The 14,547-nt window shown below is 48.6% G+C and overlaps 1 protein-coding gene across 2 annotated transcripts; it reads right to left on the bottom strand.

The window, feature by feature from the left end:
- Positions 1–9,962: 9,962 nt before the first annotated feature.
- Positions 9,963–14,346, bottom strand: LOC123085641 (sarcoplasmic reticulum histidine-rich calcium-binding protein). 2 transcript variants are annotated; one of them, XM_044507311.1, is made up of 4 exons: positions 14,086–14,345; positions 12,204–14,000; positions 10,565–11,389; positions 9,963–10,349 (listed from the first exon to the last, which is right to left on the bottom strand). In XM_044507311.1, the coding sequence occupies exons 2-3, from the start codon at positions 13,992–13,994 to the stop codon at positions 10,565–10,567; spliced, it is 2,616 nt and encodes an 871-aa protein (XP_044363246.1). In that variant the 5' UTR covers positions 13,995–14,000; positions 14,086–14,345; the 3' UTR covers positions 9,963–10,349. The 2 variants fall into 2 exon arrangements, with proteins under 2 accessions (XP_044363246.1, XP_044363247.1); XM_044507312.1 differs by having other exon boundaries at positions 12,204–14,346.
- Between the last annotated feature and the right edge of the window lie 201 nt (positions 14,347–14,547).

Raw genomic sequence — 14,547 nt, 5'->3', positions numbered from 1 at the left:
CGGAGACACCTGTAGAGCATCTTTATAGTCACTCAGTTACGTTGTGACGTTTGATAGCACACGAAGTGTTCCTCCGGTATTCGGGAGTTGCATAATCTCATAGTCATAGGAACATGTATAAGTTATGGAGAAAGCAATAGCAACAAACTAAATGATCATCATGCTAAGCTAATGGATGGGTCAAGTCAATCACATCATTCTCTAATGATGTGATCCCGTTTATCAAATGACAACTCTTTGTCCATGGCTAGGAAACTTAACCATCTTTGATCAACGAGCTAGTCAAGTAGAGGCATACTAGTGACACTTTGTTTGTCTATGTATTCACACATGTACTAAGTTTCTGGTTAATACAATTCTAGCATGAATAATAAACATTTATCATGATATAAGGAAATATAAATAGCAACTTTATTATTGCCTCTAGGGCATATTTCCTTCAGTCCATGGACAAATAATGTGTCCATTTGTGGGTTAGCGACGCAGATGCCCTTAGAGCATCGACAACCGGGCTCCTCAAACCGGCCTCAAACGCCCGGGCGAGTGGACCGGTCAAAAAAAGCTGACCCAGTTGGGCGCCTCAAACCTGCCCCAAATGCCTAGGCTGTCTGGCACCCGTCATATCTAGTCCAAATATAGGACGGATATGAGGAGGTTCGGGCATGCCATGGTGCATCCGCCACGTCAGCATGGCTCACCGTGACCCGTAGCGACCCCACATATATTGTAACGCCCTGGACACACCCGCCGGTGGTCATTACTCCTGGCGGGATCTAGACTGGCCCCAAAGATCAATACTAGTATTTTCTGTGCACTTTGTCCTCACTCGTGCGCACCCGGGAACAACTTCCCGGTCGGTCACCCATCCTGAAATTACTCCAAACTAAGCACGCTTAACTTTGGAGTTCTGTCTGAATGGCTTTCGGAAAAGAAGGAATTTCTTATTGATATGAGTAGTCTATCATCCCTCTTAAGCCAGGCTATCACATACACCCTGTTGACACACGAACACGTCACGTGTACCCTCAATGCCGGGGGTGATGCACCGTAGCTCACGTCGAAGGAGACCCGACCGACAGCGCGATACGCAAGACAGTCGGCGGGCGCTTTTGCAGACCCAAAACCCCGCGCACCCGGGAGGGACCCCGTCAGGGATTGCGGCGGCTATGGGCTGCCCTAGGTCGATTCGCTCGCCCCTAGAGCCTCGAGATTCGCAGCTCTCAAACACGAAGAACAGCGAATAACGAGAGAGAAAAACGGTGGAGAGACAAAAGGTAGATGAAAAAGTAGTATATTGATTTGTTCGATTATGTGTTGTTCAATCGGCCGTCACCCCCAACATATATAAGAGGCGGCTGGACTTTCCGTACAAGCAAAGGATTCATCTAGGCTTTCCTTACAAGAAAATTACATCAATTCACGACCTAGAGTCCTAGTTCTGGTCCCACTTGGATTCAGCCCGAATCTGATCCAATCTTCTGTCTTGCTCCTTGCGCGGGCCGTGGAATCTGCATATGACTTCCGATGGAGATAGTTCAAATATCAATTTTGTACGCTTCGATGAGGCCAACAATCCGTATGTTGATCACTTTTCCAAATAAGGCCATCTTGAATACTCCACAGGGCCATCTTTAATTTCGAGTCTGACTCGGTCATGTAGCTGACTGGACCATCCGACTCTTGTAGCGTCTCTGCAGGTCGTATACTACGTCGGATGATGATGACTCCAAAAGCAAAGTTGACCGTTTCGATGTTACGAATAACTTTCATGTTGAACACTTCTTCATCTGAGTCCATCTAGATAATCATTTGAGCCCATCTTCAGCTTCTGGTCGGATTGGCCTTGACAGTTTCCACCCAGCAAGCTCTTTCCCGGCAAGCTTTTTAGCCCCGGCAAGGTCTTCACCCGGCAAGCTTTTCCCCCAGGCAAGCTTTCCTCCCCGGCAAGGTTTCACACCGGCAAGCTTCTCCGCCGGCAAGCTTTCCACGCCGGCAAGCTTCTCCGCCAGCAAGCTTTCCACGCCGGCAAGCCCTCACATCGGCAAGGTTTTACCCCGGCAAGGTTTCATTCAGCCGGCAAAGGCCAAATACTTTCTCACTCAGGGCCGGCCCGCAAGTGTTGCCTCTAACTTTTGCATACGAACCCGGATTCGTGACCATGCCAAAATCTGGTGTCAACACACCCCCACTCAGAGGAACCGATGTCCTCGTCGGGCCACAGGAACGCTCCCTCTTGGCACATACGTCTGTGCTTCCAGTCCAGTACATGTGACATGTCGTGTGCCACGACGGGTCACAAACGTCATGAACAACATGACCATGCACCTGTCCGCAACCATCCGTGTAACCGCGAGGGTCGGCTCTGATACCAACTTGTAACGCCTCGGACACACCCGCCGGTGGTCGTTACTCCTGACGGGATTTAGACTGGGCCCATAAGATCAATACTAGTCTTTTCTGCGCACTTTGTCCTCACTCGTGCGCACCCGGGGGCAACTTCCCGGTCGGTCACCCATCCTAAAACTACTCCAAGCTAAGCACGCTTAACTTTGGAGTTCTGTCCGAATATGCTTCCGGAAAAGAAGGAATTCCTTATTGATATGAGTAGTCTATCATCCCTCTTAAGCCAGGCTATCACATATATCCCAATCAGACAAACCCTAGACCCCAGTCGGCTTGAGTCCACTCCACTCCTCTCTCTCTCTCTCTCTCCCTCTCTCTCTCTCCCCCTCCTCCTCCTCCTCCTCTTCCTAATCACATCTATGGCATTCGATGGCAACAGCGCGGGCTCCGATGGCGATGACTCCAACATGGACGTGTTCGCTCTCTACATCGCACTGTGTCGGTCGCGGCTGGATCGGGACGGCAGCAGCTCACGCTCTAATGTGTCGCCCCCCTTCATTCGACGTTGTTGGTCCCTCCCATCCGTCACACAGCACCGGCGGCAGCTCCGACCGCTCCGCTTCACTACAGGTATGCTGCCCCTTCTCTACCACCTCCGGAGGGCGTCCACCGCCACCGTTGGGTGCTTGTGCCCTCGCCGGCATCGGACTTGTCTAGGACGCCCGAGTCGAAGGCACGGGCCGCACAGCGCGAGCAGCGGGCGAGGCGTCAGGCAACCAAGCGGACATGTGGATCCTGAGGACGTGCTCCTCGTGTTGGTCCTCCGCCGCTCCTTGACGATGGTGGAGTCAAATGCATGGCGGCTATGGCGCAAGAATGCCAAAGCGATCCGGCTCGCCATCGAGCTGTTAGAGCGCGAGGCAACGACACAGGCGACGGCGAGGTGACATGCCGAGGAGCAGGAGCACTTGCTTTGGAGGCTGGCCGAGTAGATCTCGTCGGACGACGCCTCAGACGTCAGCGATGGATTCAATTCCGACTCCAACGACCCTCCGACAGCCGACGCCTACACCGAGGGCTAAAGCAGCACCGCCGACCGCAAAGGGAAGGGTTCATCAAGGAAATGGTGTTTTTCTCTGCCTTTCTCCGTTTAATTTAGTTTTTTCTTGCGGTCGATGCAAACTGCTTGTTTTGGTTGTTCGATTGATGTACATTTATTACTAGTTCGTTGATCTACATGGGTTAATTTCTTACGTTGCATATGTTACATGGATATAAGGGACTGAATATGAGTGTAGCGATTCGGTGCTCGGGCTCATCTGCACCCGGTCAAAAAATAATTCACAAAAATTCAAAAAAGAATCTTTTTTTGCATGGTAGATAATTTATTACGTGAGGTTAGCTCTAATTTTCGATTATTTGGACATCTAAGTAGTTCTCAGAAACAAGACAAATTGAATCAAAACAGTACATGAACAATAATTTTTTTACAACAAATCTACATAGTGCGGGAAGCCAGATATTCCACTACATAATGCAGGAAGCCAGATATTCGACCGGATCAGCAGTACGCGGGTGTAAGTGGTCTTAGTGCTTAACAACGAATCTACGGTTTCTTTCCACTTATGCATTTCTTTCTTCAGCTCCAGCTGGAGCAATTCGCCGGTTGAAACATGAGCAAATACACGACAAGAGCAACATGCCAAGTTGTGTATGTACATAGAGCCAAAACAGGACAACTGCGGCCGCTGAGCCGCATCGCAGCCGTGGAATCTGGATGATATGTTCCTGTTTTGACTGGGGCAAAATTAGTTGGACCACCACCTAATCCACCGTCTGGCTCATTAGCAGTTATAATAAGAACAATCAGTGTGTGCTACTAGACCCATCTCTCTCCCATGTGCAAAACTTGTCAGTTCTGACGGTGATCTAGTCAATTGGACGATTAGTCCCCTCGGAATTTGTCGCACGTTGTTTACATGTCTTTGTCCCGTCTTCTTCTACCGACTGACGAGCTTGCAAAAGACAAGTCTCCCGCCATCTGGATCCGCTAAATCTCCGACGGAACCGACGAGGCAACGGCGATTGGCGAATGCGAGTTACGACATCTGAATACAGGTGGTATGGACGACCCTATGCGTCATTCGGCTAATGACTCCCAGTTATCGGCCGCCTCACGTATCGTCAGATCAGCCACGGTCGAACGGCCCAGCACCTCCTCGCATCTCAAAGCATCACAATACCGTCCATGTTTCACAAAAAAACCAAGGACCTTGCAACCCCTCGCTTCGAAAAACCAGCATCACGACATTCTCGTGTTTCCAAAACATCATGGAAGTTGCAAATCCGGCAAGCTCGCAACACCCACCTACGACACACCGATATGATGTTTCAGAAATGTGGGCGATGTTGCAATCCAGCGAGCGTGTGGCACCGGTGCCTTCGCAACACCCATCGACTTGCAATAATGGTATTGTTTGCTACTCGGGTCAAACTTCATTGTAACACAGGCGCTAAAGCCCCATTGTAACGTTGATGGTTCACCCCCTACATCGACGTCCATCTCTTGCAATATCCGTGCTTCTTGTTGGTGTTGCAACACCGGCAACAAGCATGGCCGGCCTTTGACTTTACAGCAACACAGAGTGGTGGCAGCAGAGCCCTTGCAACGCGATGCTGGAAGGCGGGTGCAGTAGCCAGCCACCGTGACGTGCGGCGGCGTGCAATGGGTGAGAAAACTAAAAAAACAAAATCATGGGGAAGAAGCTTTAGAAATACAGTATGTGAATAAGTTATGCTTTTTTCGAAATGGAGACAAAGATTGCCTTATCTATTAATTAAGTAGAAGAGAATTGTTCAGTTAATTATGAAAAACTGGACAAAAACAGGAACAACAAGGACCAAGCCCATTCCCATAGACTGAAACACATAGGGCAAAGCCCACCCTTATTGACGACATGTCGATCTGCGGACAGACAACGCAGCTCCGATTCTGACGGATAACTCAGAAAAACGAAACCAGACACGACTGGCACCACGGAAGATCGCCGAAAGGGCCACCTGCAGCCAGTCATCGTACACCATAGGACCCCGCCGCTGCAGCTTTGACACCACAGCAAGAAACAAACCGAGGCAATACCATGGACACACCAGAAAAGAGCCGACTATCGCAACCATTGCTACGTCGTCGACATCGCTCCCACCATCATTGTTGCCACAAAAGTCTGGTCACCATGGTGATTCTCTCGGGGCCGCCGCCCCGACATCCACCGCTCCGTCGCGCCTAGCGCAATCAATCGGCACCACCTTCCGGGGCCGCCGCCCCGGCATACCACCGCTTCCCTCGAGCAGCAACGCCGCACAACCCAGCTGCCCGCAGCCCACGCTGCTCAAGGCAACCGCTCACAAACCACGAACGTCGCATCACATCCGGGGCCGCCGCCCCGACGCAAAGTCAGACCACCCTCTCTGGAACGCGTCGACCGGACCGACAATCCTGCCGCCCAACTGGCCCAAGATTGCCACCCAAGCGAAGGCCGAGCCGCCGCCCCGCCCCATGGAGCCGCCCCGTGCATCACTTTTCGAGGCCGCCGCCCTGCGCGCATTAGCCGTTCGAGGCCGCTGCCCCGGCATCCACCAAACCCGACGTAGGAGAAAACTAGACGCACAAAGCACAAGCTAACTCTCTCAAGCAACGCCCCCAAGAGGGAAACGACGAAGACGGCACCGTCGCCCGCTCCGAAAAATCTGGAGCTTAGGTTTTCACCGGAGAGCTCGAGCCCCGCGTAGGAGAAGATGAGTTCCACAACGACGCCTTCAAAAAGGGAAACGACACCCGAAAACGCCGCAGTCGACAGTACTGACAAAGTCGGGGCAAGGCTTTCGCCCGGAACACACACATCCCTATGGAGGCCTGCAGATTTGATCCACCCAAAAGCGTGGAGATCATTGAAGTCGTTCCTGTTGCGCCTTGCACTCTCCAACGTCGACCACCAAGCTTCACCGCGCAGCACCCACAGCAGCACCACCTCAAGCTGCGAATGAGAAGCGAGCGCACACATCACCACGGCCAAACGCCATGGCTCCCAGCCTGGGACCGCCGCCCCGGCTTCCTCCTCGCGTCACACCCGCCTGCTGAGCTTCCCTGTCGACGTTGCCTGAGTCGAACCACCTCCCGTCCGCGCGCATGACGCGCGCCGCACACAGCACCCGCACTGAGCGAGACGCCCGCCCGCGCGCATCCGTGCCTCCCCTTGACAGCGCCCCTGCTGGAGCGCCAAATCCCGCGCCCCCTTGAACCGCCCGCGCCGGAGCGAGCCCGTCGCCGCGCCGCGTCACACCTGCGCAGGAGCCACGCCCGCGTGCCCGTCCAAGCCCGCCGCGCTCGCGGGTCAGATGCGCCCTTGCGCCTCGCGGAGAGATGCTCGCAGGCCAGACCGGGCTTCGCCGGCGGTCTCCTCAGGAGGCGGCGAGGTGGGGGTGGAGGGAGGAGGGAAGGTGGCGGCGCCGAAGTGGTTCCCCCGTGTCGCCAGAGAGAGGCGACGCGGGGTGGCCGTTGCTGTCTTCGTTGTAGGGAGAAAATAGTGATAAGTTTTGCTTGGAAAATATAAGACTAGATCGATAAACGGTGGACCTGCATAGGACACACGTGTGACCGCCGATGAAGTCCCTGGGATTGCAACATTACCTCGTGTTGCGAGTACCAACATAGACCACTTCATAATCCCATGTTGAGCTTCCCAAAGAAAACACATCATGCATGCGAGGCGGCAGACGACGTGATGAAATAGTCAGTTGAGCACTAGCATTTTCTAGAGAGTACTCATCGGATACAAGGCTCAACGTCGCGTTACATCTTTCCAGTTCCTTGGTGCCCTTCCTCAAGCCTTATTTGGTTTAGAGGATTCCTACATGATTTTCACTTGCGATTTTTCTTTCGTTGAGTATTCCTTTCATATGAATGAATGAATGAATGGAGATACTAAATTGAATGATTTAAAAGTGAAAGCTAAAAGAGGGTACGTTCCTAGGAGTCCCCCGAGGACACAATCCCAGAGACGTCGAACTAGCGAACCGTGATGCTCTTTCTAAGGCTGGTTGTAATGATAGTATCATAGCTAGTATTATGCATGCCAACTAGGCAATTTTGATGAGATGTCATATCATTAAATGAAGAAAGAAAGGATGGAGTATCAAATCATGATACCGTATCATATTAAATGCTAAGCTACTTTGTGTCATGCATGACAATAAATAAAGTACTACATGATACTAATATATGATATTATGCATTAGAGAGATAGTATTATACACTAGTATCATATGCATGATACTAACATATGATACTCCCCATTACAACCAGCTTAAGCATTCACTCCAGTAGGAGGTTCGGCATGACGAAGCGGGAGCTCTTATTGAGCGCTTCAGGCGCCAAGGAGCTTCCCTGGCACCCACGCACCAACTCTAGTGGGCCAGCCCATTAGAGCGAGATCCATTGCACTAGAAAAAAAGAACGGAAAAAATCATAAAATACAAAAAATCATGAATTCGAAAACGTTTATGGATTTTTTCTAAAAAGAAATTATTTTGAAATAAATTTCATCGAATTTTAAAAAACAAGTTCATCGAAAATGAAAAACAAATAGTGAATGTTGAAAAACAAGTTCATTGAACTTGAAAAATGCTCATCAAATTAAAAAAATCATCAATTTTTTTAAAATCATCAATTTGAAGAAATAGTTCACGTATTTGCCACAATTTATTGAACCAAGAAGAAAAAAAGAAAAAAACCGAAACGAAAAAGAAAAATGGGAAAGGTTGTAACTTACTATATCTTGCTGCTTGGAAGGGTGGTTGCCGAAATCACTAGTTGAGGAGTAATCGTTTCGAAGATCACTCCAACTTCTCAGATTGTGCCAAGTGGCGCACATGCGGCACGCCACTTGTCGCAACCTGGGAGTTTTTCTTTTTTCGTAGATCCGTTTATTCAAAATGTTTTATCTCTCAAACTGTGCGTCCAAATCTCAAACCGCTTTCATCGTTTAATTCTTTGCGTCGAGATCTTGAAAACTATATCCCATGTCGGTAGTTTTTGACAAAGTTTTTTTTCACGAAAAAAAACGGTCGAAAAAAATGGACAAGAAAACCGAATCAAGAGCACGGATTTTTCCCTTTCCGAAAGAGGCACGCCCACAAAATCATAATCGTGTCTCTCGTGAAAACAAAATCGTGACTCTTGCGGAAGAAAAAAAACAGAAAACACGTTTTTTTCGTTTTCGAGGAGGCACGGCCGTGACTCTCGCGAAAGCACACCCGTGACTCTCGCGGAAGCAAAACTATGACTCGTGAAAGGAAAAAACAACAGAAAATGCGTTTTTTTTCGTTTCCGAGAGGCACGGCCGTGACTCTCGCGAAAGCACAACCGTGCTCTCGTGGAAGCACAACCGTGACTCTCGCGGAAGAAAAAAAATTGAAAACGTATTTTTTTCGTTTCCAAGAGCCACGGCCGTGACTCTAGCGAAAGCACAACTGTGCCTCTTGCGGAATCAAAACCGTAACTCGCGAAAGAAAAAAAACAGAAAATACAGTTTTTTTTTTCGTTTCCAAGAGGCACGGCCGTGACTCTCACGGAAGCAAAACGGTGCCTCTCACAGAAGCAAAACCGCGACTTTCGCGAAAGGGAAAAAACACGTTTTTTCACGCAAAAAATATATATATATATTTGGTCGAAAAGCTAAGGAAGACCGGTGGAAAACCAAAACGTTGAAAAAACCCGGAATAAAACCGTTCAAATAGCCAAAAACGCGTGTGGAAAAATAAAAAAGAACAAAATTCGAAGGAAACGCCCAGAACACGACACGTGGCGAATAGCTAAGAGCGCGCCAAATGACGCTGATCATTGTGAGGCTTCCGAAGGAGCGCTCGTTAACTAGTGGCTCCCGATGGTTGCGCCGGGTACCTCGACGAGGGAGGTTGCACGTTGATTCATAGTGAGCTCACATGTTTTCTCGGATTAAAACACAGAAAAATATCAACATGGGCTGGCCCAGAGCATGGCGCTTAAGAGGCGCTTGTTTGCAAAATACACAGTAATAGTTGCGTGAAGCGCTAAATAGGAATTGCTGATGAAAGCTGGCCCAAAATTCAGGCGAGCGCACGTGAAAGATAGATGAAACGGGTTAAGCCCAATTAGCTGCTTTTTGCAATAAAAAAAAGTGATCAACAAAAATATACTCCCTCCGTCTCAAAATAAATATATCAACTTTGTACTAGCTCTAATACAAAATAAATGTCTCAACTTTGTACTAGCTCTAATACAAATTTATACTGAGCGTCTTCTCAAGACACTTATTTTAGGACCAAGGGAGTAATATAAACTTTTTCTTCAAGCGTCTTCTCCCCTTTGTCTCGTCGGACAAACTCTCCCGTCCAGGCTTCATCGAGTCGGTGGATTCGCCTCCCCTCCCCATCTGGAGCATCCTCCTACTCAGAGCCACTGTGCACCACACAAATCATTACACGAGACATGCTGGGAAGTTAAATTAGCAAACACCTCTTCGTGGACGAAAGCACCTGGATACTGAACAACAGTGCAATACATTACATAAGACGACAGGATGTCAAGTTGAATGATCATCAGATGGAACTGGCTTTCCCAATATCACAATGTATACACATATGAAGCCGTCCAAAAAATCAGAAATATCTTGACCGCATCTTGGTCATTGCTGAACTTCGTGGTCGTGTTTAGGACTGAATGAATGGCAATAACAAAAGAAAAAAAATGCCTAAGCTAAAATAAAGGTTAATGAGAACATGTTCATTTTTCTGCCATTGACCACATAGGATGAGTTGAAGCACGATGGCCAGCTATATCCAGTGAGATACTCGGTGGCAGGGCAGAGCATTATCACAGTTACTGGGAGGATATTAAAGTGTGGTAAGAAGCGCATGTCCTTGCTACTTATGGTCGATCCAACACGCCACCAACAGAATAGAATGACATTCTGAAATAAGTAAGGAGAATATATTAGTTCAAATGTCCCAACTTCACAATAAAAATAAAGTAAATAAATCCCTAAATGGTGGAGTATTCATTCATTCAGGAGATTTGCAAAATTTGACTTGGGTGATACATATAATTGAACAATATTTTTTTTGAAACAAATAATTGAACAATATACATGTTAAAAATTGAACAATTCGCTCACACTGCACTTACCTAATGAGGACTTATACTGCAGATGTGCTTGACATTGCTGTTGACACTTTCTGTTTGTTGGAAATTGTTTCCATCCGCAAAAAGGCATGGAGTAGAGTTTCTCTGAGCTTGAACAGAAGAAAAGCAACCGTGCTGGTCCCGAATGTCATCAAGCAGAGTTTGTGAACTGTTTGCTTCCCAAGGACTAGAGAAGTTCCTGCGATTTGGTTCGATTCTTGGCAAAGAATCATTGTGCTGCAAAGAGTTGGATTCTGATGAAGCACAGAAGTTCCTGTGGTCTGGGTCGGCTCTTGGAGCATAGCCACTGTGCTGCACACCATCATGTCCAGTGTCTTGACTAATCAGATGCCTTTGTCTATCTAGCAACATGCGCATCCATCCACGTCTTCTAGAAAGAGTTGCAAACCTTCCAGTTGGAGTTGATACACCCAAAACTGAAGCTCGTGAATCGGCATGAATGTTTTGCCTAGGAATCTCCCTAGGCGATACATTTAGATCAAAGCCTTGAAAAGTTTGCCAAGTGTTGATTGACGGTGTCCTTCCAAATGTGCTAATGGGTGCATTCGTGCCTAACTGGGCAGAATTGCTGTTAGTAAGGCTTCTAGGATGCGTTGATCCCTCGCCACTGAGTCTACATCCTCCACAATACCAATTTCCTTCAGGTACTTCTCTTCCAAGGCCAACACAATAAGTATGTGCCGAGGAATCACAAATATCACATAATAACATTAGACTATCTTCACCACCTTGATTGCACTCTATGCACATAAGATTCTCGTATGGGTCTAACCAGCGCCTTATTTCTTCTTCCGTTGGCTGATAAACCTGTGCAAGAAGCAAGAAAATAAGCATATGCCCAAACATACTAGGGTGTTATAACTTAGGTTTCAGCAGCAGTACTTTTAGTGTTATATCTCGGACTGACTACTTTGCAGTGGCATATATCTTAATTTTCATACCAAGTTATTTTTTTAAAGTACAGTAACCCCTACAATAAAATTTGAGCTCCTGGCTTAAAAGAAAAACAATAGCAGCAAAAAATCAACTGATCACAGAATTCAGGGTCATATTATCAACCAAAATTCAAAAAGGTTGCTGAAAATTGACTGTAAGAACCTACTGAGAACATAAAATGCAGGTGGAAATGCTCCTAAACACAACAATAGCACGAGTAAACAACAAGCCTAAGGAATGCTTACAACATTAAAGAGCCAGGCATACCAGAGAGGTAAAAAATTGCAAAAGGTTTGCGGCCATGATTAAGGATTGAGGTACATATTCATGAAACCTTACTAAAAGTAACAGTCCACAAGTAATTCAGAACATATTGCCCCCAAATTTAAATATCTTCCCTGTTGTAACTGCACCTTGATACATATGTTAGCGATGCACTTTTGTTACTGACAATTTTTCAGTTACAGCAAATATATTAAAAATGAAAGAAATGGAGAAGTTAATTACTAATAAAAGACCAAATATAAGACTAATTATATAGGTTAATCTTCAAACGCAGAATGACAATGAAGATGTTTACCAATCATGTGTTGAATTGCTCACCCATAAGAAAACGAAATGAAATAGCAACTTAAATTGTTACCAGATCTGAAATTATATAACAACTACAGCAAGGAGACTTCACCTGATCACGCTCTTCAACCTTAATTACAGACTTTTTCAGCTCCAAATCTAGATCCACTTTTGATGACTTGGTAATCGTGGTGAACCGCCTCTTACACAATGGACACCTTGACTCGACCTTAGACCACTCCATGATGCACGCGAAGCAAAAGTAGTGTGAGCAGCAATTCAGCACTCCCTGTAGAGTCGTCCTCTGATCCTCAGAGAGGCATATCCCACACCAGGGCTTCCCAGCATCTACTAGTTCTTTTTTCTCCTTTCCTTTGTCCCATCCATTCCTTGTAAAAGAAAGCCTCCTCGATGACACAGACAGCATGGGCTGAGCCACCAGAGATTTAGCCTCTCCCAAGTCCCTGACATCCTTATCTGAGACATGGAATTCAGAATCTGAGGATGATTGCGAGACGAGTAACCTCTTCTTCCTCCTGGCCTCTTCTATCCTGTTATCACCCAATTCCTTGTCTGAGGCATGGAATTCAGACTCTGAGGATGACTGCAAGACGCATGTCCTTTTCTTCCTCTTAACCTCTTCTTCTCTGACATCGCTTAATTCCTTATCTGATATATGGAATTCAGAATCTGAGGATGACTGCAAGACACGTACCCTTTTCTTCGTCTTAACCTCTTCTTCTCTGACATCGCTCAATTCCTTATCCGAGACATGGAATTCAGAATCTGAGGATGACTGCAAGACGCGTACCCTTTTCTTCGACTTAACCTCTTCTTCTCTGACATCACTCAATTCCTTATCCGAGACATGAAATTCAGAATCTGAGGATGACCCCAATACCCCCCTCCTTTTCCTCCCCTTCCTTACTGCAGCTCTCACTGGCTCACCCTCAGGTTCGTCTTCAGATGTTCCAAACTCAAACTCTGATGAGTCTGAATCAATAGCCGGCCATATATCTGCCTCGGCAACTGGCCCTGGCCGGTCTGCCTCCACATGCCTCCCAAACCTGGCCTTCTTCCTTGAATTACGGTTTACCTTGACCTGTTCATCCACCACGATGAAGTCGTCGTCATCATCCTCGTATTGCTCGATGACAGAAGACCTTCTCCGTCGCCTTACAGGTGCAGGCTTCCGAACCTTCCGCTTTGAAAGCTTCCAACTATTACTATTCTTCTTCTTCCCTCGTCGCAGCTTTGAAGCAGGGTTTCTGCGCGCTGTATTCTTAAGCCTCGGTATCGTTCTGGTGTGGCTGACACCCAATTCCTCATCCTCTTCCTCGTCCTCAAACTCATCATCGTCACCCTCCAAATCAGGGTCGAAATCCGTGTCCTCGTCCCCTCCCCCCTCGTCCAAGTCAGGATCAAAGTCCATGTCCTCCTCCTCCCCATGCCTCGGCCGATTAGATCGCTGAGCCACGGGAGGCATTTTCGCTTTCTGGCTGCGGCCACCACATTTCGTCTCACAGTTGGGCCGTCGCGGCTCCTCTTCCTGGTCGAGATCTTCACCAATCTCCTCATCCTCCTCCAGCTCCTCCGAGTAATCGTCATCGTCTTCATACCTGCGCCGGCGAGACCGCGCGGGAGCCGGATTCGCCTTCCTCTTCACCGGCCGCTTTGGACGCGGCGTCTCTTCCTCCTCGTCCTCGTCGTCCACCTCGTACTCCGCGTCCGAGCCGCCTCCCTCCTCGCCGGCACTAGAGGACGCGGCGTCTCTTCCTCCGTGGCCGTACTCCAGCTCGTGGACCTCCTCCTCATCCTCCTCCTCCTCCAAGACATACTCCTCGTCGCTGTCGTCCCCATCGAGATTACGCCGCCGGCGGCCCCCGCCCTCTCCCGCCCCCATACCTACCTACACACCAAATCACCACGAATCAGGACCAGATCGCCGGATCCCAACCTGAGACACCGCCGAAACCAAGCACCCGCCGAATTACCACGCGAGAGCCGAGACCGGAAGTCACCACGGGAGAGCAGTGAAGCAGAGCAGCAGCCTAACCCCGGATGGATTTGTGGATAATATTTTGCGGCGTGGATTTTGAATGGGCCTGTATAAATACGACCGGGTCAGAGAAGGCGGCGGTGACGGGAAATTGGGGAGGCTCGGCTGAGCGGGGAGGGGAGGGGGAGGGGAGCAGCTCGGAAACGGGAATGGGAGGGGGCAACGGGTGGGGGTGGAGGTTACGAGGGGAGGAGGGCGGCGGAGGAAGCATCGCGTACGGGTACGGCAGAGGGGGGTGGGGGACGCGCTGGCTGGCTGGCTTTTATCGCCGCGTAGGTGGGAGTGGGGCGGGGTGGCGGTGGTTTGGGTTTGGCCAGCTCCACCGCCGCTTCGCTACTCCTCGCTAGTGGTTGGACCGTTGGCGTTGGCGTTGGAGTGTGCTGCTTTTGCTTGGACT

The sequence above is a fragment of the Triticum aestivum genome, chromosome 4A (assembly GCF_018294505.1).
Source record: "Triticum aestivum cultivar Chinese Spring chromosome 4A, IWGSC CS RefSeq v2.1, whole genome shotgun sequence".
NCBI classification, from domain to species: Eukaryota; Viridiplantae; Streptophyta; class Magnoliopsida; order Poales; family Poaceae; genus Triticum; species Triticum aestivum.
This window is presented reverse-complemented; position numbering and strand designations above follow the sequence as displayed.

What these genes read in the sequence shown, in the direction of transcription:
- LOC123085641 (XM_044507312.1), bottom strand. Translation starts at nt 13,994, where the DNA reads ATGGGGGCGGGAGAGGGCGGGGGCCGCCGGCGGCGTAATCTCGATGGG. An exon ending in AGGTTGAAGAGCGTGATCAG is followed by an intron (nt 11,390 to 12,203) that starts GTGAAGTCTCCT and finishes CTTCTTGCACAG; the next exon opens with GTTTATCAGCCAACGGAAGA.